The sequence below is a fragment of the Zonotrichia albicollis genome, chromosome 4 (genome assembly GCF_047830755.1).
Source record: "Zonotrichia albicollis isolate bZonAlb1 chromosome 4, bZonAlb1.hap1, whole genome shotgun sequence".
Taxonomy (NCBI): Eukaryota; Metazoa; Chordata; class Aves; order Passeriformes; family Passerellidae; genus Zonotrichia; species Zonotrichia albicollis.
Window position 1 is genome coordinate 74,076,096 of NC_133822.1, and position 22,513 is coordinate 74,098,608.

At 41.3% G+C, this 22,513-nt stretch overlaps 1 protein-coding gene across 23 annotated transcripts in view; it reads left to right on the forward strand.

The window, feature by feature from the left end:
* The window catches only part of C2CD5 (C2 calcium dependent domain containing 5), a 54,052-nt gene continuing 31,539 nt past the window's right edge, over positions 1-22,513 (forward strand). For 8 of the 23 annotated variants that reach the window (XM_074540139.1, XM_074540140.1, XM_074540144.1 and 5 more), the window contains exons 1-10: positions 1-157; positions 3,400-3,486; positions 5,534-5,705; positions 7,661-7,756; positions 8,194-8,349; positions 9,101-9,299; positions 11,777-11,928; positions 14,762-14,956; positions 17,385-17,470; positions 21,210-21,318. In XM_074540139.1, the coding sequence (XP_074396240.1) occupies positions 68-157; positions 3,400-3,486; positions 5,534-5,705; positions 7,661-7,756; positions 8,194-8,349; positions 9,101-9,299; positions 11,777-11,928; positions 14,762-14,956; positions 17,385-17,470; positions 21,210-21,318 (1,342 nt within the window). In that variant the 5' untranslated portion in view covers positions 1-67. Of the gene's footprint in view, positions 158-3,399; positions 3,487-5,533; positions 5,706-7,660; positions 7,757-8,193; positions 8,350-9,100; positions 9,300-10,758; positions 10,884-11,776; positions 11,929-14,761; positions 14,957-17,384; positions 17,471-21,209; positions 21,319-22,513 lie in introns of those variants that run through there. The other 15 variants (XM_074540148.1, XM_074540149.1, XM_074540150.1 and 12 more) reach the window with 4 other exon arrangements.

Here is a 22,513-nt window from a genome sequence, read left to right on the forward strand (position 1 = left end):
TGCCGCTGCGGCCGCGGGAGGAGGAGGAGGAGGAGGAGGCGGCGAGGGGGGGCGCGGCGGGAGGAAGATGCCGGGGAAGCTGAAGGTCAAGATCGTGGCGGGGCGCCATTTGCCGGTGATGGACCGCGCCAGCGACCTCACCGACGCCTTCGTGGAGGTTGGTGACGGGGCACGGCGGGCCGGGCCCGCGCGGCGAGGCACCTGCCGGGCCCGAACGGCGCTCCGGGAAGCGGAGCGGGGCTGTGGGGCACGGGCGGGAGCCGCTCCGGGAGGGGGATCACACATGGGAACGGGCTGCCCGGAGCCGGGGCCGCTCCGGGAGGGGGATCACACATGGGAACGGGCTGCTAGGGGCAGGAGCCGGCCCTGGAGGTGCCCGGGACTCGGTGCCCGTGGTGCTCGGTCACAGCTCGGGCTCGGTGATCCCACAGGGCATTTCCAGCCCAACCTGGTCTCTGATCAGACAGACGTGTTGCAAGGAGGATGGCCAAGTAACACAACCATCTTTGAAACAGTTGTGTTGCTGAGTGTATGACTAACCAGTGCTTTACTTGTACAGGCTTTACTTTTAAGGCCAATGTTCGTCTTGCCTTTTAAAACATTTGAAATACTAAAATGTTTTTAAAGGGGGCTTTTCGTCAACAGATACTAATGTTTGTGTGCTTAAATCACTCTGTTGCCCCCAGAGTATCTAGCTTTAACCTTCTTTGCAGTCACGTAGTTTGCAGGCAATATGTAGGGTCTTACTAGGAAGGGATTGTGAAATAAGCCAGAAGTGCAAAGTGGAATTATTGAAGGCCCAGTTTGGATGGGGCTCTGAGCCATGTGCTCCAATGGGTGACATCCCTGCCCGTGGCAGGAGGAATGGGATGGACTTTGGGGTCCCTTCCAATCCAAGCCTTTTTATTGTTTCTGTTACATGATCCTTATGTTTTTTGATTCATTTTTTTCCAGTATGAATGACTTAGAACATTTCAGAAGCATTCCATAGGTTTGGGACTCATACTCTGGGAAAAATCAGAGGTGTGCTCTGGAAATGCATGTCTTGTACCCCAAATACTGATTGAGGTGTATCACAAATGAGTGGTTGAAGTTGGCACAATACTAGAATTAAATAGGAAGACAGAATGCCTTTCTGGACCTGTATACACTGGGAAATATGATAATATTAATATAAAAATAAATTTGGCATATATAAGTCCTGATTTAATTTTTTGCTTAAAAATTGGTTGCTGTTAGACTTCAAGGACATTGCTTAATGGGAGAGTAACCTGCTGGTCGAGTGAAGATGTCTTCCAGCCTTTCAGTGGAACAGAAATAGTACATAGTTTTGTTTTATTAAATGGAACTTAGTCTTTCACTGTTTTGTCAGCTGTTGCACTGGTCAGGTTTTAATTTTTAAAAGCTTCTCTTGCAGGCTGCCCGTTAATCCAGTCTGAAATTACAACAACTCTGATGCTTGCTACTAGGAGACGGGGGAAACAGGACTAGCAAATGCAGTTCACTGAGTTTCATTGGCCTGGTTTTACTCTGTGTCAGGAGAAACAGCTCTCCTCCTCTGTGGGACACTTGTTCCCAGCCCTACTGTGGTGTAGCAAAGCAGATTCTTGAAATTATATAGTAAAATACTAGCGTAGCAAAGAAGGAAAAGGAACATTTTCATCAAAATCAGTTTAGCTGGGTTGCCCTGCAGTTCCATGGGTGTCTTGGCACAGAGAAGGGTGTAGAAATACCCAGGTGAGGGCCTTGCTTTCAGGATTGTTAGTTAGGATCGGTGTGAAGGAACCTCCCTTTGCCTCTATGGAGTAGGCAATGCAGCAGGTGAGATTTATTGCAAAATAAGTTGAGATTGAAACTCTTGTTTCATTTTTCTGTGTGAGATTGTTGAAAAGCTACAATGTGCTTTTCCTTAAATAAAAATGAAAAGCGGATGTTAAGGTTCTAGTTCTTTACTAACCTTACATTTCCTTGTTAAATATTGCAATGTAAACTTAGAACTGGAAAAGAAAATGAGAAGAGACCTCAGGGCTCTTACGTGGCTCAGGGCATGCAAAACTTGGGCTTCACTAGTGTGAGCACTATGATCCTTGTCCCAGCTCAGAATATTTTGTTACAATTTCTTCCATGATGTGCTTTTAACGTTGCACAGTGGGCAGCAGGGTGCTGTTTTATTATCTGTACCAGCTTCCATGACCTGGCTGGAGCACGGGGGAAGTTCAGTTATGACTGCCTGGGGCTCTGAGGGAACTGATTTACTCCCGAGATAACGCCTTGAAATAGGCAGGGTGGAGCTCAGGGTGTCGGAGCTGGCAGCCTGGAGCCAGAGCTGGCATTTCCTTGGCAGCTCCTTGCAGCCAGTGCTGCCATCCCTGATTGCCCTGCAGCAAGTGCAGAGTCCCTCCAGCGCGGGGAGAGGCCCCTGAGCAGGATGAGCACCGGTGCTGAAACAGGCGGGCACTTCACACTGTCCTGAGCAAAACCACCGCAGCGCTCTCATCCCGGCCTCCGTTTCCTTAACAAAGTGTCTTTGGCCTTGTCAGTGATAAAAGCTGTCAAAACCTCTAGCTCCAGCGTTTCTTTCCATCTGCCTAGTCACTATTTTCCTTAAGAATCTTGATTAAATTTAAAAACGTAACTTGGAGTATTTGTAAGTTCCCAGTATGAGGTGCAGTGCTCATTTCTTTGAGAAGCGGCATTCAGAGAACTGCAGGTGTTTGGGAATGGTTTGCAATGAGAGCTGCAGAGAAATAAAGGCTCTTCCATGTGCTGTGTGGCTTCCTGATGTATGGAGCATCACAGAAATTCAGTTTCACTTTAAAAAAGGAAACAAGAAGCCCCCACAAAACCCAAATGGGCTTAGCCTGAAATAGATGCCTGTGGAGACCATATGGGTACTGCTGAAATGAGTTATTATGTGGTTGAAGGGGAAATAAGAGATAACAGCGTGGAAAATATTCAATTTTTAGTAGTCCTTTCTCTGTATAGATCAAATCCATTTTGTCTTTATGTTTATTTCATCAATTGTCTGTGAAGCTGATTGAGAAATCCTAGAGAAAAGAGTAATAAACTATCAGTGTTTAGAATATTTTTCCTTGTGGAAGGCAAGGAGAGTATGTAAAGTGACTTTGAATAGCCAAAATAAGAGATATTTTTGCCTCTGAAATGATTGAGGAGGAAAAGAAACAATTTTAGTAGTATGACAGGATGAGAGAGATTGATTGAAAATGTCATTGACACGTGGATACTGATATATATAAACTGAATTTAAAAGCCACTCAGTGAAAAGAAAATGATTTGTTGAAATTTGTATTTGAAATTACTTGTATATGTCAATTAAATGAGTTCCAAAATCTTTTTATTAATATTTGTAATAGCTAATTGAATGTTTTTGTTTTTTAGGTGAAATTTGGAAATACAACATTTAAGACAGATGTGTATCCCAAATCACTTAATCCTCAGTGGAATTCTGAGTGGTTCAAATTTGAAGTAAGTATTTTTTAAGAGTTGGCCTGTAACTGTATAACTGTATAGACACTCTGGTTTAGCTGCCTTAATGAAATAATTGCGTTTCCAGCAGAGAGTGAGCACTGAAGTGTGTTTGTGTTTGCATGCACAAACCTTTGCAGCAAACCCTGCTCCAGCCAGACCCTGTTTGCCAAGGGCGTCTCCGTGGCTTTGTAGGAGTGCTTGGGAAGATAAAAGCTTGCCAGGCTGGATCCAGCTGAGTGTTGTTCTGTGCCTGTCTGTGAGGGTGGGGAAGGGCAGCAGGGGAAAGGCCTTTTCAGTGCAGTTATCAGTACAAGTCTGTAAATAAACACTGAGATAGGAAAGTACAGCTGTTCTTGGGGGCTCCTTTTAATTTTGAGCAAGGGAAGGTAATTGGTGTTTGAAGTCCTACGTTTGGTGGCAAGGATAATGCAGAGGAGAAAATGGAAAATTCCTCTGTGAAGATGGCAAAATAAAGAGCTTGGACAACAATTGCTGGACACTCTCTCTTCTCGTTTCCTTATGTAATAATGAGGGCACGCAGCGTTTTCCTGTAATTGCTTGTTGCTTTTCAGGATCTGATTTGTTGATGTCCTTTGACATGATGCCCTGAACAATGTTTACATGTTTCTTTCATTTTTTTACTACTTAAACCATGAGGATTATTTTAGAATAAATTAATTCTTGCAACACTTGAATGTGTAGTTCTGGTTCATTTACCGTGCACTAAGGCAATATCACAATTCTGCAAACAGATGAGTCATCCCATTGCAGCTAGCAAACTTAATTCTTGGTTTGTGACATTGAACACAAAAATTTGTTAAATGGCTGTCTTTGTGCTAAGAGAAAACAGTCATTATCCATGTAGATGGATTATTGCATTTGTTTAGGAAACTGCATGTGTAGAATTACTGAACTCTTACTGCAGGCTGTGTAAAATATCTGCTGTTAAGCCACTGACCAGTGGTGGGAACACCATAAACTTCAGAGCATAATAGTCCTCTGAGGTATTTTATCTTAAATTTTCTTCCTTTCTTTTCCTATTTATTTTATTTGTCTATCAATATGTATTATGGAGATAGGTGGACAGTTTTTTAAGTGCAACTTAAAATATTGTGGAATTTTAAAATGAGTATTCTCTGTAATGATGCTTTTCTGTTCCTGCGCCAGCGATAGCTCAGTTTCCAGGATCTCACCAGTCTCTGAAGGCTAAAACCAAAATGAGTGAGAATGCTGTTTCCCTTAGGAAGCTGACATTACAGATCTATCTGTGTCACTGTTCATTACTCACTCTCTCCTCTGTGTTTGTTTTGCAGTGTTTCCCTGCACGTTTTGCAATTCTCAGGTTAATGTTTGTGCTGCAGGTGGATGATGAGGCGCTGCAGGACGAGCCCCTGCAGCGGTGTTTTCCTGCACATTTTGCAATGCTCAGGTTTCTGTTAATGTTTGTGTGGCAGGTGCAGGATGAGCCCCTGCAGGACGAGCCCCTGCAGCGGTGTTTCCCTGGACATTTTGCAATTCTCAGGTTAATGTTTATGTTTGTGCTGCAGGTGGATGATGAGCCCCTGCAGCGGTGTTTCCCTGCACATTTTGCAATTCTCAGGTTAATGTTTGTGCTGCAGGTGGATGATGAGGCGCTGCAGGACGAGCCCCTGCAGCGGTGTTTCCCTGTACATTTTGCAATGCTCAGGTTTCTGTTAATGTTTGTGCTGCAGGTGGATGATGAGGAGCTGCAGGACGAGCCCCTGCAGCAGTGTTTCCCTGCACATTTTGCAATTCTCAGGTTTCTGTTAATGTTTGTGTGGCAGGTGCAGGACGAGCCCCTGCAGCGGTGTTTCCCTGCACATTTTGCAATGCTCAGGTTAATGTTTGTTTGTGTGGTAGGTGCAGGATGAGCCCCTGCAGCAGTGTTTCCCTGCACATTTTGCAATGCTCAGGTTAATGTTTGTTTGTGTGGTAGGTGCAGGATGAGCCCCTGCAGGACGAGCCCCTGCAGCGGTGTTTCCCTGCACATTTTGCAATTCTCAGGTTAATGTTTGTGCTGCAGGTGGATGATGAGGAGCTGCAGGACGAGCCCCTGCAGATCACAGTCCTGGACCACGACACGTACAGTGCCAACGATGCCATTGGCAAGGTGTACATAGACATCGACCCTCTGCTCTACAGCGAGGCTGCCACGGTCATTTCAGGCTGGTTTCCAATTTATGATACCATTCATGGTAAGCTTTGCTCATTTAAAACAGGCTTCTTGGGAATCTAATCTGCTTCGTGCAATCTCATAAGCTGTGTTCAGAAATTGTAATAACTTGAGCTTTGGAGTTGGAAAACTACTTTCCTGGCTTTTTTCCCCTGTATTTTCTGACACGAGAAAATTTCTGGCAGGGGAGTAAAGACTGCTGCTTGGCAGAATGCCTTCCACAGGACTTGTGACAAGTGGGAAAACATCTTCACTAGTTACTGCAGATTTCTGATTAAAAAAGACTCAGACATATTTGTCTAATTACCACGTTTGCTAAACAAATGTAATTTTGCTGAGGTTACTTGAAGTGTGCCTTCCTGGGGTTTGGGATAAACTTCACTTGAGATGAAGGGACAAGGATGTGAGATATCTTCAGCAGGATGAAATCCCTTTTCCCTGCAGCAAGTGCTCTCAGTACTGGTGGATTTCATCAGAATGTTTTGAAGGCACGAGAAAATAAAGGCAGTGATATTTTTGCTTTTGATTTGGATGGAACAGCTTTTGTCTCAGAGAGCCAATGTCAATTTAGAGCAATGAACTTGCTGCTTGGATACCTTCATGCAGAACATCTCTGTGGCTGCCATTGTCCCCCTCCTTCGTTATTCAGGGTGAATTAAGTGACCTAATGATGTTCAAAGCTAATTATCAGTCATTGTTGGGAAATAATTAATAGTGTTCACCAGATGCTTATCATAACTGATACACACTATTTTTTGCATTTAAACCGGTTATGTTGAGCAGAAATGTTGCGCAAACACTGGGTTTTCAAATTACCTTTTTATCCTATGCATGTTTTTCTATGACACATTTTCTTCTGGAGCTAAATTATGCAAACACTTGTTTCAGGATGTGTACAGCTGGTAGGTTAGAGAGTTAGATTTCTCTATATTTTTCCAGATATGTTGGTATTTCATGGCTTTTTTCTATGCTAGTAAAATTATAATTCTTTCATTTTCATGCTCATAGCACTAGATTGTAATTATCTTGGTTCTTGGCAAACATTAATTGAGCTTCCTTAAAAAAGAATAAATATAATGTTCATAAGTTTGGATTAATTTTTTTTCTTTCACCTCAACATGATTGTTTGTGAAAATGTATAACCCTGAGGCATTTTCTGTTACAATAACTGAAGGCTTCTTCCTGTTGGCATTTTGGAAGGGAGATGCAGCTGATTTTATTGCAGCAGTGTCTGAGCTGAACAACAAATCCAGTGCTGCTGTTTGTGTCATGTGCTGGTGTGATAAAGGCTTCTGAAGACACGAGAGATCAGACTCATCAGGAAGTTTAGCCCTCAATATGTCAGAATCTGTAATGTGTGAAATGATTTTGTTACTGGGTGGGGAAAAGAAGAAAAAGCTCAGAACAGGAAAGCAGAGAAGTCAAAAAGGAATCGTTCTGTGTTAGAAAATATTCCATTTCTAGTAAGGTTTAATCATAGTTGAAAATTAACATCTGTCTAAAAGGAGTATAATACCTTATTTTTGTGTATTTCTTGTCACAGTTAAAGTATTTTGCAAACATTTCCTGTGTTACTTTGTGCTTCTAGAAAGAACCATAAATATTTCTCCTTGGGCTGAACTTCAGAGGGGATCTTAGCTGGAGTTCTGAAATTGTTTCAGGGAGGAGACTGAGCAGAGAGAGCCCACTGCAGCATCAAGAGGCTGATGGCTTCTCTTTGCCCAGTGCCATCTTTCTTACAGAGTTCTGTTTGGTGCAGACAGGCATTTGGGGAGTGTTGCTTTCATTGTGCCACAGGCTGGCAGAACTAGAAACTTCCTCTGAGCCTGTGTCTGTGCAGCAGACCTGAGGCAAGGCTATGGCTCCCTGCTCCTCTGGCATTAATTACTCATAACAGGAAATCATTTCTAGATCTGGTTTTGTGTTGATGCAGTTACATTGTTATAACTTCTGGTGTTTCATGGCTTTTATTGATAGGTATACGTGGGGAGATCAACGTGGTGGTGAAAGTAGATCTCTTCAATGATTTAAACAGATTTAGGCAGTCATCCTGTGGCGTCAAATTCTTTTGCAGTAAGTAGAGGAAAAAAGTTTATTTGAACAAAAACTTTTTCCTTCCTTTTCTTTCCTTGCCTCTTCTGTCTCCCTTCCCATGGCAGAGAAGGGAGCTCATTGCATAAACCTAGTGCAGATAACATTAACGCAAATTGCGTTTCTTTTTTCACACATTTTTACTCTTCACGTTTCCAAACAATGTAAATAAGTGATGGGATTTTTTTAATGTCCAGAAGTTGCATTTCAGTGCCTGTGGTGTTATTTTGGGGCCCAAAGTGAAAAGGTTCCATAAAGGTACATGCTGTAACTGGTACACTGGACAGTTACCTTACCAGGGTGTGTCCACGTTTGCACAGCAAACGGTGTGGATGAAATCCTTGTGATGTGTAGCGTGATGTTTCTGTTGCTGTGCCTGGCTCAGAGGCTGTCTCACCCCTTTGCTGTGTCTGTACCAGCCACGTCCATCCCCAAGTGCTACCGGGCCGTGGTGATCCACGGCTTTGTGGAGGAGCTGGTGGTGAACGAGGACCCCGAGTACCAGTGGATCGACCGCATCCGCACGCCCCGCGCCTCCAACGAGGCCCGCCAGAGGCTCATCTCGCTCATGTCAGGTACTGCCCCTGCCCCTCAGCGTGCAGGGATCGTCTTCTCCTCCTCACTCATTGCCAAGGCAATCCAGCTGCACAGAACCGTTTGTTTCTTACTTATGTCCTCCTAAAAAAGCATCAGCCGCAAACCAGCTCCTTACAGTCACGGCCTTTCAGTCCTTGTGTGCAGGTAATAGGAGTGGCAGCGTTTGGTTTGCAGTAGAGGGGCAAAAAGTGGGAAAAAAGTTGGAATATGCTTAAATGAATTGGTAAATGAAGAAATTATAGGTGCTTGTTCATAGAGATTTTAAAGATGTTGCATTGTTTTGAAGTATTATATATTATATACTATATATATTATTATATATAACATATATTATATTATGTATTATTATTGTATTGAAGTATTAAGTATGAAGTATTTAGAAACTTACATGAGTTCCACAGTACATCTTGACCTCTCTCTGAATAAGTAGAAAAAAGGAAAAAAAAAAAGCCTACTGGAAATAAAGACTAGTGGGAAAAACATCTGAAATGACATGTTGCTTTGGCAGTCAGAGTGGATTTGGAGAGAAGAGCAAACAGCTGTGTAAGGGGTTGGTATCACACAGTGTTGTAGGGGACAGAAGTTGTGCTGGCTCCTCGGCCAGCCATGTAGGATTGGATTTATTACCTGTTCTACAGACTTGGCTGGCACTCCAAAAGCTGGGTCAAAGACCACAAAAGAGAATAGGAGTTCACTGCAACCCTGAGCGCTTTACCTTTTGTTTTGTAGGTGAATTGCAAAGGAAGATTGGCTTGAAGGTGCTTGAAATGAGAGGAAATGCTGTTGTTGGATATTTGCAGTGTTTTGATTTGGAGGGAGAGTCTGGACTTGTAGTGAGAGCCATAGGAACAGCCTGCACGTTGGATAAATTAAGTAACACATCAGCATTTTTACCTGCATGTAACTCCCCATCCAAAGAAATGAAGGAGTAAGTATAAATTAGTAGCTTGTAGGGAAACAAGTTTCACCTCTCTTCCTTTCATACTCATTCAGTTTTTCATAACCAGTGTGATTTCTTTTTTCCCCAGATTTTGTTTTTTCTTTTGTAGTTTTATTTGTCTGCAATAAGTTTTCTATTCCACAATTCTGAAATGTTTTAGGTTGGATGAGTTATTTCAGTAGAGGCTGGAGTGGTAGTTCTTACTTAAGATGACTTTCTTTGTACTTATGTAGCAATAGTACTACATATCCTTGTGATCCACCAGTTTAACTCTAATTAGTTCTGCTTTGATGCTGTGTTTGTGCAATGAACATTTCAGTGAGGACCTCTCACAAATACACTTTTGATTCAGGCTTAAAAGTTTATAAGTGTATAAGAGAAGATAAATGTTGAATTCTGATCATTCTGTCAGTGATTTAGACAGTGACCCCAAAGAGGTCTCATCTTTTATTGTGTGCTTTGCTTTTTACTGTTGTAAAACAAGGACTATGGCAAAACAGGTAGACAGTGAACTTGCAGAGAGATCTTTTTACTATGAGAATTAGAATTTTGTGATTTTTGTCATATGTACTGCAGCACCAAACAGTTCGAATGTTTTGATATGCATACAAATTAATAGAAATATACTTGCAGTCTTCTTTCAACTGTTGCTACATTTTTGCATGGATAAATTAGTTATTTTCTATTTGGTAGGGCAATACAGGAAGAAAAAAACTGCACCAAGAAGTGTATTACATATCCTGTATTTCTAGATGTATTAATTGAAGTAACCATTTTCATTAACTTGAACTGTTCTGTCACTGCAAGAGAGGTGAGGCATTTTTGTTGTGCAGGCATCAATTGCTCTGCAAAATTTTGCAAAATATGAGCTGACTTTTAAAAATTACTGATATCTATTTCACGGCATAGCTTGTTTGACTTGTCTTGATTTTAAAAGATTGCCGTTAAAAGAACTTCAGGATACAGTGCAGCATAGAGCAACAACATGGTGTTTAAAAACATAAAAGGTAGACCTGGTAATTATCAACTTAAAAAGCACCCATAAATAAACCAGTGGCTTTCACTCTGCAGCAAAATGTGGAAATTCCACCTCCCAAATTATCCATGTTCAACTTGGTGATGGATATTGTCTCAGTTCAAAAAACAGGAGTGTTTCTCTAAGGCAGCGAAATCAACTAATTTGACTCTTCTTATTCTTGGCTTTACTAACTCGGTGGCCTGTTGCCAGAAATGAACGATGCAGTCACAAGCAAGTGCTTGAGCTGTTCCTTTCCCTGCTTTCATTTCCTCTGGACTCTTGCATGCTAGGAATTGCAATTCTTAGAGTCTGCTTAGAGTAAGAGATCTCCTGTGTCTAAACTTCCCTGAAAGCATTGGTAACATAACTCTGCAACCTGTTTGTGTGTATTGTTTTCTTTTCTCCCGCCCTGGCTGCAAACTCTCTCAGGTCTCCGCTGGTTCACGCGCCCAGCCATGGATGCCGCTCGACCCACAACAGCCCAATTCACACTGCTACTGGCTCACGGCTCACTCAGAACTTCTCTGTGTCTGTTCCCACTCTCATCTACACTGGTACGAGTCTGCTGACACTCGCAGCCGGGCAGCCGCAGGCACAGAGCCCCCAGGGCAGGCAGGCAGGGTAGGCAGGCACCGCCCTCTGCTCCCGGTTCCTCGGGGCGCTGCAGCTCGTGGGAATGCAGGATGGGCTCTTGGACGTGCCTCGCGGTCTCTTCCACAAGGCCACACTCTTCACTTTCACACGCTCTTGCTTCTGGGAAATTAACTAAAACAGTAAGGTGATGCGACTGGGAAACGGTGATTTGAGCTCCTAATTGCTTTCAAACATCGTTCACATACAGTAGGCTTTGAAATGGTTCTAGGAAGGGTCTGTGCCATTTGTGGAAGAGATGGTTGTAGGGAGCAGGTAAGTCAAGCTGTGCATAAATAAACTGTTTGTCAATAGAGTTGTTCCCATAAAGATTCTCCTCTTTGCTCTGTTTTTAGCTGTGGCATGCTGCTGATGCTATAGGATAAGGAAACATATCTCTTTTTCTTTTACTTTACAATGCATATGTGTATATACATAAGTGTATAAATATGTATAAACACAGCTATAATTTGAAATCATTTTTCTTTATTGAACTAACTCAAAGCATTGTGTATTTGACCAGATTTTTAAGCCATAAACTTTTCAATTTTTTTATTTTGCATATATATATTTTTTTTTGTCACATCTCATGCCTTTCATTTGGCTTAATTGTTTCATTGTAGATGACGAGCATCTGTGTGTAGGATGCTGAGAGGGTAAAACAGCATTTCTTTGCCTCTGGCCTCATTCCCAGCCTCGCTCCTAAGGAATAGCTGCTGGCCCTGCCCCAGTCCCATCCTGGTGTTTGGATCATGCTGCTGTCAGCCAGGTCCTTTGGCACAGGATTACTGAATATGTTTCCACCTTCTTCTGGCAGGATTCCTTTCAATGAAGATCCCAATCCCAATACATATTCATCAGGACCCTCCACCCCTCTGAAAAACCAAACCTATTCCTTTTCACCTTCCAAGTCCTACAGTCGACAGTCCTCTTCTTCTGACACAGATTTGAGTTTGACACCCAAAACTGGTAAGGCACTTCCACCCACTTTTTGTTTAAGTTGTTTCTCTTTTTATATTTTCATTCAACCCCTTTTGCTTTTTGGCATTTAAGTTATCAAAATGATGTGAAAATTGGAGACCCCATGCAGCACACCTCAAGCTCTAAAGGTTTCTGCAGGGTCAAAATTTCAGTCCTGCCTGTATTTCCACTGTCCTGGATAACATGCAAATGGCTTTTGTAACACAACTGTGTTGTGTTGAAGTCGAAATAAAACATCTCAGAGCATTAAGGGAGTCCTAAGTAATTGCCTTTTCCTTATTTCCTCCATTTCATATCACAGACCATAGGAGTGTATTTCTCACCACTGTATGGTAAGGATGGTGTCACTAAAACCATGTAGCCTTCAAGCCTACTGTGTTGGGCCCTAAGCTAACTGCTTGCCTTTGTCTAATTTGGAACTCCCTTTTGCAGATTCAAAACTAGAAATGTAGCAGCCACTGTCTTTTTATTCTCTTGGTACATGGAAATAGCTTTACATACACAGTATACACTTTCAAGGTAGCTTAAATTACATTAGAAGTAATCCAGCCATCTTCAAAAAGTATTTTTCTTTTCCCATTGCTTTATCATAATTTTTTTCAACTTGTTTTTTTCTCCCTCCTTATTTTTTAGTCTGTGGTTAAAATCATGTCAGTAATAATGTCAGCAAAACTCAAAGAATTATTGTATGTTTATTTTTCATTCTATGACCAATGCTGTGAATTTTGCTACTCTGGGGCAAAGTATTTTGTAAACTTGTATATAGAAGTATGGTTAGTTTTTAAATGATGTTTTAAATTGTGGTGTTTGAAGCCCAGAACATCCTTGGCTCCATATAATGAGTCAAATTTTAAGCATATTAAGGTAGTTGATAGCACTCCTTTCAAGAATTTTTCCTACCAGGTGAATTGAATATTACATACAAATCGAGTTGTATTAAATATTTCATGTAGTTTATTCCCTAGATGTGTTAAAAACATTCCCAATTAGCAAGCTGTCTTTCTTTAGTGCTGTCTTCTCTGTCCCATTTTTAAAACAAAGAAGCAAAAAAAAGCGCACTTAAATTTTTTGTTCTTTTTAAAGGGTGTCTGTCCTCAGGGTAACCTGTGGTGGTCACTCAGTTAAAGGACCTACAGGTGTAACTGGATGCTTATTTCCTGGGAGCACCCCAAATTCAGGTGTTTGGCTTACTGAATGTTTGAAAACCTGTTTCTTTTGATCAGATTTCCATGGTAAAGATGATGTCATGTACAGGATTTAAATGTGACATAGGTGGTCATCTGTCTAGATGTAAGAGTTGTGAGTTTAGGCTTGTGCAGCTCACTGGGAATGTGTGAAGGCTTTAAAGCAGCAGCCTCATGTATTTCCTGGCAATGTTAGGTAGGTGATAAATCTTGCTGGTTTTAGTCAGCTCCTTCAGAACTGAAACAGATTGCCATTGGTGCCTCTTGTTTGGAGGGATTTTTCAAGTATGTAAAGATATTTTTAGCTATCTTTCTAATATTAAAGCAAACAGTGGGCATAGTTTTGCTTATTAGCACTGCCTTTTTGGCAGCTTTTAACTCTGCTGCTGAAACTTGTCCAGAGAGGATTTTCTAGTTACATTTAAACATGCTGTGTCTTGCTATGACAAACTCAATTTTGAATCTTAATAGATTAAACGAGAACACCTCATGAGTAATCTGTTTTACTCAAAATTTGGTGATATGCAGAAGACACTTCCATAACATACTAAATTCAGTATGCTGTTCTTAACAATTACTGTATGTGTTTAGACCTCTGTTTTCATTTCCTGAGGCTGTTACCAAGTTCAGGTATCTGTGTATAAGTTGGTGATCTCAGTAGTTAAATAAGGTTAAAGAAATGCAAACTTCTCATGTGACAGATGGGATGTTACCAGGTTCGAGATAGCCATTACTCAGGTTGGCTGATGTGCAAGAAGAAGTATTTTCTGCTGTTTGTGCAGTATGTTGTATTTGCCTTCATTTGTCAGTCAGGTAGTTAGTGTGCTGACGTGTCTGAGATGGACATAACCTGGAGGAACAGTGCAGGTACCACCATTTCCAGTAGGAGTAACAGAACACTGGAGGCTGCAACTTGGATCTGCTTAAGCATCTCATTTTCAATAGCTCCAAATCTGGAGAATATTACCTTGGTGTCTCCTGTGAAATGCACTTGTGCCTGTGTTATCCATTCTGGTCTATAAATGCATTTGCTGAATTTGGGGTTGAAGTTAGAATTCTGGGAGCAGGGATATATTTTATGCCACTGCAAATGAACAGAATCAGGCTGACAAAAAGCATGATATTTTTTAATCAGATAATACATTCTGATGTGCCATAGCATATGTTTGGAGGAAATGGGTAAGGTGGGAACTCCTTTACCTGATGGGAACTTAGAATTCTACAATATTTATTACTCTAGAAAATCATAAAACATATCCATGCCCCTTTGGAAAATAACCTTTTCTACTGAGATAATGCAAGTAATCAGATTAGGTGTGTGCAGAGACTCTGTTGTTTGGGTTTTATTCCATACTATTTACTATCAAATTTTGATTGGCATTTACAATGTTTAATTACCATGTCTCTAAAAATTAATTTCAATATAAAATTAATCAAGTAATAATTTTTAAAGACATGCTTCTCATGGACGTTGTGGAGCTGTATTGTCGTTCCATTTCTTTGTACGTCAAGAAATAATTTGCACTAAGTGTTGATTCATTTAGAGAAAACAAAAGTGCTTCATTTTGATTTCTTTTGTCCGTTTCTTTAGTCATCTTCTGAATCTGCATCTTTGTCTCTATTACTTTCCTCCACAGCACCTTCCCCACAGGGACCTAGGATTTTCCTGTTTCCCAGCTCCCCTACACTCTCTTGTGACTCCCCACATGTAAAAAAGTCCTGTCTCCTCCTCTCGGGGTCTAGCGTTAAACCTCTGCACTGTAGCCATGTCAGCCCAGTTGTTCTGAGGAAAAGTGTTTCTTTCACTGAGGAGCTGCTTCTGGCTGCTTCTGGTAGGATCTGTCTGTTCTGGCCTTTTGCACAAACTCTGCAGGAAATGTTGTTATTTGATTAACACACAGCTGCTTCTGTAACCCCGGGCTTGCTCAGTGAGCCTCTGAAAACTGCTGGCTACATGACTATGCATTCCATCTCTCACCTCTGCCCCAGAAGCTTGAAACACCTTCAGAACTTCTCTGAGGATTTGAAACTGTCATTTATGCTACAGAATTACTTCTTTACCCTTGACAAATATCCTTTGCTAATTGGACTGAAATAATTTGCTTTATTTGTAATCCCACACATTGTCCTCACTTTGTTGCTCCTGCATTTTGCATGGAGCAGCTGCCCATTGCACTTGCTCGTGAATTCATTCATAATTTGCTGAAATAATGGTTGTGAGATGCTACCAACTCTGCTTTTTAATTTAACCTTTTAAACAAAGCCCATGCTTTTTATTTTTACTGCCCACTTTTTCATTTCACTGACATGGATTATTTTTATAGATTTCAATTAAGTAATTGTTGATATTTGCTTTTTTTGTAGAAACTCTTTTGGTTAGTTTGTATTTTTTGAGTTTTTTTTGTGTGCAGTATTTATGCTATGTTTGTCTGTATTTAGTCTTGTATAGTCCCTGACAGTGATGTTTAGAACCAATGCTAAATAGTAAAAGCAATTGAATCTTGTTTAATGGGACTATACAGATACTAATAGTTTTGTTTCCTTATCCAAGAACAGCTAAAAATACTCACTGAAAATTGTAGTGGTTTTATATCTAATTACATGGTAATGGTAGCTTAGTAACTCTTAAAAAAGAATGAATGAAGTTAGGAATGAATTTACATACATTATTAAGTGTGATATTATTTCTAGATCTCCCAGTCTTTGGTAAAACAAATAACTGCACTTAGATCTATATTTACACTCTTGTTCATCCTTACCAGATTCTTGATCAGAAGGAAAAGGAGACTAGCAAGGAATTATTATGTTGAATCAGTTAGAAATTCTGGAGAAGAAAGTCTTGGCTTCATTTCTAACTGTTTGCACTGTGCTGTTTGTATTTCATCCTGCTCCTGACGCCTTTCTGTTCTTTATGCTCTGCTTTCCTCCGCTGCTTAGGGGCTTCTTTTAGCTCTGATGGCTTTAGACTTAAGGAATAGCAAGGAGAATGTGTTTGAGGCATGCCATGTTACCAGGAGTCACTAGCACCGTGTTTGCTTTAGGGAAAGCACACCTTGGCTTGTGTTTGCAGTGCTGTGTGAGCTCTGGCCCCCAGGCCACTGTCAGGCACATAACCTGCAGCTCAGCACACCCTGTGAGGGGACGGGGCCCTGCTGCCAGTAATGCCACAGCAAAGGTGTTTGTGCACTGGGCAGCTTCCTGTGCACGGGTAATGGAACAGCAAAGGTGTTTGTGCCCTGGGCAGCTTCCTGTGCACAGCTAATGGAACAGCAAAGGTGTTTGTGCACAATCAGGTGTTTGTGCACTGGGCACTTCCTGTGCACAGCTAATGGAACAGCAAAGGTGTTTGTGCACAATCAGGTGTTTGTGCACTGGGCAGCTTCCTGTGCACAAACCCCCTGTGCACGGGTAATGGAACAGCAAAGGTGTCAGTGCACAACATCACGTTCCTGTGCACAAACCTGCTGTGCTGGGGGAGGGCTGGAGGTGAAACTCTGAAAGAAGGAAAGACAGAATTACCATGGTGTGCCAAATTGGAGTTTGTCTTGTGTTCATAATCTGCAGGTTATGTGTGTGCCAATGTAGCCATCAAATAAGTGTAGCTTTAAATGCTGAGCAGTAGTGTCCCCTAGCTTGAGTGAATCACATGAATATTTCATAGTGTAAAATAACTTCTCATTGTTTTCAGAGTTTATATTCAAATCAAAGGATATGCATTGCCTTTGTGCTTTCTTCTTGTTCCTAAACACGCATTATGTAACTGCTGCTGTAATTATGTGTACAGTCTCCTGCTTGTAGTTAGGAAAGGTGGTTTAGTTACCTGAAACTCTCTGAAAACCAGATTTTTATTACTTCTATTAAATAAAAATATTGTAATAATATTAGTGAGAGATACACAACTATTTAAATCATGGGTAAAAAGTCATAACAAAAATTCTATGTTGTAGGATAGAATTTTAAACCCACATCTTTAAGTTTTTATATTTTAAAGTTGATTTTAATTCAGGGTGACAGCAGGAAAAAAATCTTAGATGGGGGGTTTGTTCAAATACTATAAAGTCACTTCTAGTTGTGTGAGAAGGAAAACCTACTATAACGCTGAAATCAAAATGAAATTTTTGATGCTTTTTCATAGAAATTAAAATTATGGGGAAAATTTGACTTTTTCAATGACTCATTTTTATCTATTTTGAACTCACTCTTTGATTACAAATTATAATCTATGTTTCTTTGAATGTCATTTGTACTGATATTCTTCAGGAATGGGCAGTGGGAGTGCTGGAAAAGAAGGGGGGCCATTTAAAACTCTTTTAAGACAACAGACTCAGTCAGCTCTGGAACAAAGGGTAAGGCATTTTATACTTCATTTCTGGTTTACTGAAGTGAAAATTTATCTTGTAGTAAGTTAATGTTTGCTGTTACTTTGTTTGAAAACATGTAGGTTTTGGTCTGAACTTAGTACAAGTGTTGACTGTTTTAATAGCCCTTTTATACCCAAATTATTTAAATATTAATTTATTACTAAAGCAGTGGGAAAAGTGGAGCAATTAACTATGCACAGCACTCAAGTAATTCCAGTGGTATTAAGAAGTTATGGGAGAAATTACTGATGTGTGGTCTCTGAGAGGTACTGATGCATGTTAAGTTGAACACTTGAGAAAAGACACAAGGATAGAATTTTTACAGAAGCCAAATTCAGAAACCTTGGCATAGCTTTAAACAAGTTGAAATTCCCCATTGGGTTTGGGAAAATTTTCAGGTTTTGGGAATGGAGTTGTTACCTTGTGCCCCATTCAATGGAGTAGAAGGTAGCCTTTAATTGGGAACTTGAACCTGAGCTACTTGACAAGCAGTAAAAAGGCATTTATAGATTTAAACTTTTCCTCTATTGGACTAAAAATGCCATCTGACATTATACTGAATAGAATATATGATGAAAATTGTGGTTTTAATTAATTGTTCATGTTTGGAATGAGTAATTGCAACTTTTTTAATAAGCTATACAGTGCTTTGATCAAAATGTTGATAATGAGGTGTCTTGGAGGAAGAAATGGGAGTATATTCTTACTCAGGAATAAATGTATTGCACCTAAGTGTGGTGGTGTTCACAGGGGTCTTAGGATGAGGGAAGAGATGAGAATGTTGGCTCCATGTTTCAGGCTTGATTTATTATTTTATGGTATTTATTATATTAAAACCATACTAAAAGAATACAAGAAAGGATTTCATCAGAAGGCTATCAAAGAATAGAAAAAGAATGATAACAAAGGCTTGTGACTGCCTTGATGCAGTCTGGACAGCTGACTGTGATTGGCCACTAATTAGAAACAACCACATGAGACCAATCACAGATGCACCTGCTGCATCCCACAGCAGCAGATAAATATGCTGTGGGGTGTGAGTGGGCACACACACAGACAGGAGCTGCCTGCAGTGAGGGTGCCAGCCCTGCAGCTGTGGGCTCTCAGTGGGCACACACACACACAGACAGGAGCTGCCTGCAGTGAGGGTGCCAGCCCTGCAGCTGTGGGGTGTGAGTGGGCACACACACACAGACAGGAGCTGCCTGCAGTGAGGGTGCCAGCCCTGCAGCTGTGGGCTCTGATGGGCACTGTGCACACACAGACAGACAGGAGCTGCCTGCAGCGAGGGTGACTCTGCTCTCCTCTCTTGTGCTCCATGGCTAAGGGAGGATCGCCCCGCAGGTTCTGTGCCAGGCGGGTACGTTGGAGCAAACGGGATCCCTCAGCCCTTCCCTGCTGCTGGGGGTGTCTAAAGCACCAGCTCACATATGGGGCTTGGGAGCCTTTGCAGATTCCTTTGGGGTTTTGTTCATGCAGAGTTGTTTTAATTTTTTGGTTTTAAGAGCATATTTTAGATCGGTGTATTTTGCATGTTGATACATTTCAGTTACTGTTTTAGTTTAGGTATGAATATAAATCCATGGCTTTTTGCTTTTAATTTTTTAATTTGGCTGGAGTAATGCATTAAAACAAGCCTTTTTTCTGTCTATTTTTGATTTTGCTAGCATTTAGACTTTCCATGGCTGATCTTTTTATTTCCTTAGGAAGCTCTTCGAAGACAATAAAAAACATAAATTAAGAGCCCTTAATGTATTTTTAGAGCCTTAATTATTTGCATGTTATTTTGACAAGGTCTTTGTATCGGCTAGTAGAAAAAAGATGTAAAATGGGATGGAGACATGTCTGTTATTGATGGCCTTTATGATGTAACAGCAAAGCAAAATACCTTCATTCTGTCTTCTGAAAATTTCGTATTGGATGTGGTTTTCCTGTGGTGTTACCTCTTTTGGTTACCTTGAAGCTGAGTTAACTGGAATGAATAACATCTATGAGTTATTTTGTCTGTTTTAGTGTGCTGCACACATAGAGAGTGCACTCTACTTGTCTGGATTACTTAGGATAGCAAGTATTTAGGAAAACCAAAAATAAATTCAGTACATATAATGCAGTTTCACAGGTATTAGTTATATCATAAAATCCCAGAATACTTTAAGGGACCTTAATGGTCATCTTATTCCAACCACCCTGCCTGGGGCAGGGACACATTCCGTGAGACCAGCTTGCTCAAATAGTTCTTTTGAGTCCTGGATTGTTGGGATATATGGTAATGCTAAAGTACCTGAAAATAAGGTCATTTAATTGCATGTCTCAACAGCTTTTTTTTTAACCAAATGTGGTTTTGGTTTATTGCTTAAATAACCCTAACTGCAAACTGAACAGTTAGTTAGAAGGATCATATTCCTCAATTTCTTCCCTGAAAATAAACCTGTAGAAAATACAGCAGTGGGAAGCTCAGGTACATGTTACCTTGTACATTAATAACTGTTAAAAATTCCCTGGACATCTGTAGATAGCAAGAGTAACTGTAGCACAGCTGTCTCTCTGTATATTTTTAACTAAAAAGAAATCCTGCATTTCTATCAGTAGGAAAATTTGGTGTTATCTTACTCCTCAAACGTTAGCCTATATTTGTGTAGGAATGGTCAAAAGCTGCTCTCAGTGGCGTTTCATGGTGGCACAGGAATTCTGAACTCTTACAGTTGACATCATGTGATGGAGGCTGGAACTTGTATTTAAGTAATATAATAATAACATTTAAAAAACCTCTAAATTTAAAAAGAAAAAAGTCTTCATATGAAGTGGTGGAGTTCGATGTGAGTCAGAAGGAATGAGAGATTAACAGAATTCTGTCAGAATGGTTCAGTGAGTCTGTTACCCAGATTTGTCTGTGACTCAAGTTAACGGCATGATTTTTCTTTTTTGTTTTTTTTTTTGCTTTCTGCATTTAGAATTGCTGAACATGAGTTACTGCCTTTCCCCCATAAGTGTGCTATTATGTAGATATTAGACATATCACAGGACATCTCTAGAGCAATTAAAATCTGGGTTTGGCCTCAGTTTTTTGAATATGACTTTTATTTCATCAAATGTGTCTTGAAAAATTGCCATTATTACTTACTTTGCCCCCTTTATGAATTAAAAGCTGGAGTAGTTACTGAAAGTTATCTCTTTATTTTACTTATTAACTGGAAGTGAATTATTTTAGTTTAAGAATTTACAGTTGTGTTTCAAGACCTATGCTTTATTTTAAAAGATGTATATTTACTTGTTATATTTAGAGCTTACTCGCAGAGCAGTCCTTTGATATTTTTTAGGTATGTTTTCCTGTAATAAGACAGTCCTCATTCTTTCAAGACTACAGTTTGTTTCACCCTGTGCTTCAGAATCAAACTGCAGTCAGTTGGAACGAGAACACCTAAAAATGGAGAAAAATTTTGCTTTTTTATCAGCTAATGAAAGAAGAATTCTGGTGTTGAGCAGCCATGGTAAAAGTGGATCAATAGAGATTTTATTCATCTCTTAATATGTAAAGTTTTGATCGTTTGTCACCGTTGTGCTGAGAAACAACTCTGTGGGGGAAAAGTATTGTTTGAGCGTGTGTGAGCTGTGCTTTAGTGCTGTGGGTCGGTGGGCACGCGTGGCTCTGGGCAGGGAGCCTGTGCCTGCCACTGCCACACGGAGCCCTCAGCAGGCACCTAACGCTGCTTTCTGGTGCCCACAGGAGTTCCCCTTCTTCACCCTGACCACCTTCCCGCCCGGCTTCCTGCTGCACGTCGGGGGCGTCGTCAGCGCGCGCTCCGTCAAGCTCCTGGATCGCATCCACAACCCCGGTACGTCCGCGCGGGAGCACGTGGGAATACACGGGAATGCACGGGCACAGCCTGCCTGGCACGGGCACAGCCTGCCTGGCACGGGCACAGCCTGCCTCCCTGCCCTGGGGGCACCTCAAAGGGGTACAGGTCTGTTCCAGCTGTGCACACCTGCCTGGCACAGCCTGCCTCCCTGCCCTGGGGGCACCTCAGAGGGGTACAGGTCTGTTCTGCAGGGCACACCTGCCTGGCACAGCCTGCCTCCCTGCCCTGGGGGCACCTGGAGGGGGGGACAGGTCTGTTCTGCAGGGCACACCTGCCGGGCACAGCCTGCCTCCCTGCCCTGGGGGCACCTGGATGGGGGACAGGTCTGTTCTGCAGGGCACACCTGCCTGGCACAGCCTGCCTGGCACGGGCACAGCCTGCCTCCCTGCCCTGGGGGCACCTCAAAGGGGGACAGGTCTGTTCTGCAGGGCACACCTGCCTGGCACAGCCTGCCTCCCTGCCCTGGGGGCACCTCGAGGGGGGACAGGTCTGTTCCAGCTGTGCATTGCAGAGAGCCATTGAGGCTTGAGAAATGAGTTACTCAAAGGTTGTGCTTTTAGTGAGAAACCTTTCAGCAAATTAAACTGGAAATAAAAATGCTTTGAATCAGTAACTCTGCACTGAAAACTAGCTTTTGATTATTGAGGGGTTAATTAATTTTTTGCCGCTTTTTATGATTAAAACTTGATGCAAGTTTTTCAATTCAAACGAAAATGAGATGAAATGCTTGATCTTAACTATGAATGTTTTCCCATTTTCAGCTCCTTGAAATCTTTAAGGACTAATGGCTACAGCTCACAACGTGGTTTTTAACCTTTACAGTTTTGTTTCTGTTCTTAAAAGCCCGTACTGAACAGTACTTGAAGATTTTTATTTATTCTTTCCTGGGATCCCCAGCACAAGAACATTTGTGGATTGCATGTTAGTTCTAATGGTAGAGCTGAGTGACTTTTGGCTCTGAAGGCTTGGGTGGTTTAGTCACCGAGATGAGGAATGCTTGGCCAAAAGTTGGAGTTGACAGTGCACTTAAAAATGCAGAGGAGAGAAAAATAGCACCTGTAGTGGTTTTGCATGCACTAGTCAGGAGTAATAAAAGGAAGTTCATGCAAATACATCCTTAAAAACAAGTACAAAAAACCTAACCTTTTCCTTTTCTTCCTATGGCCCAAGG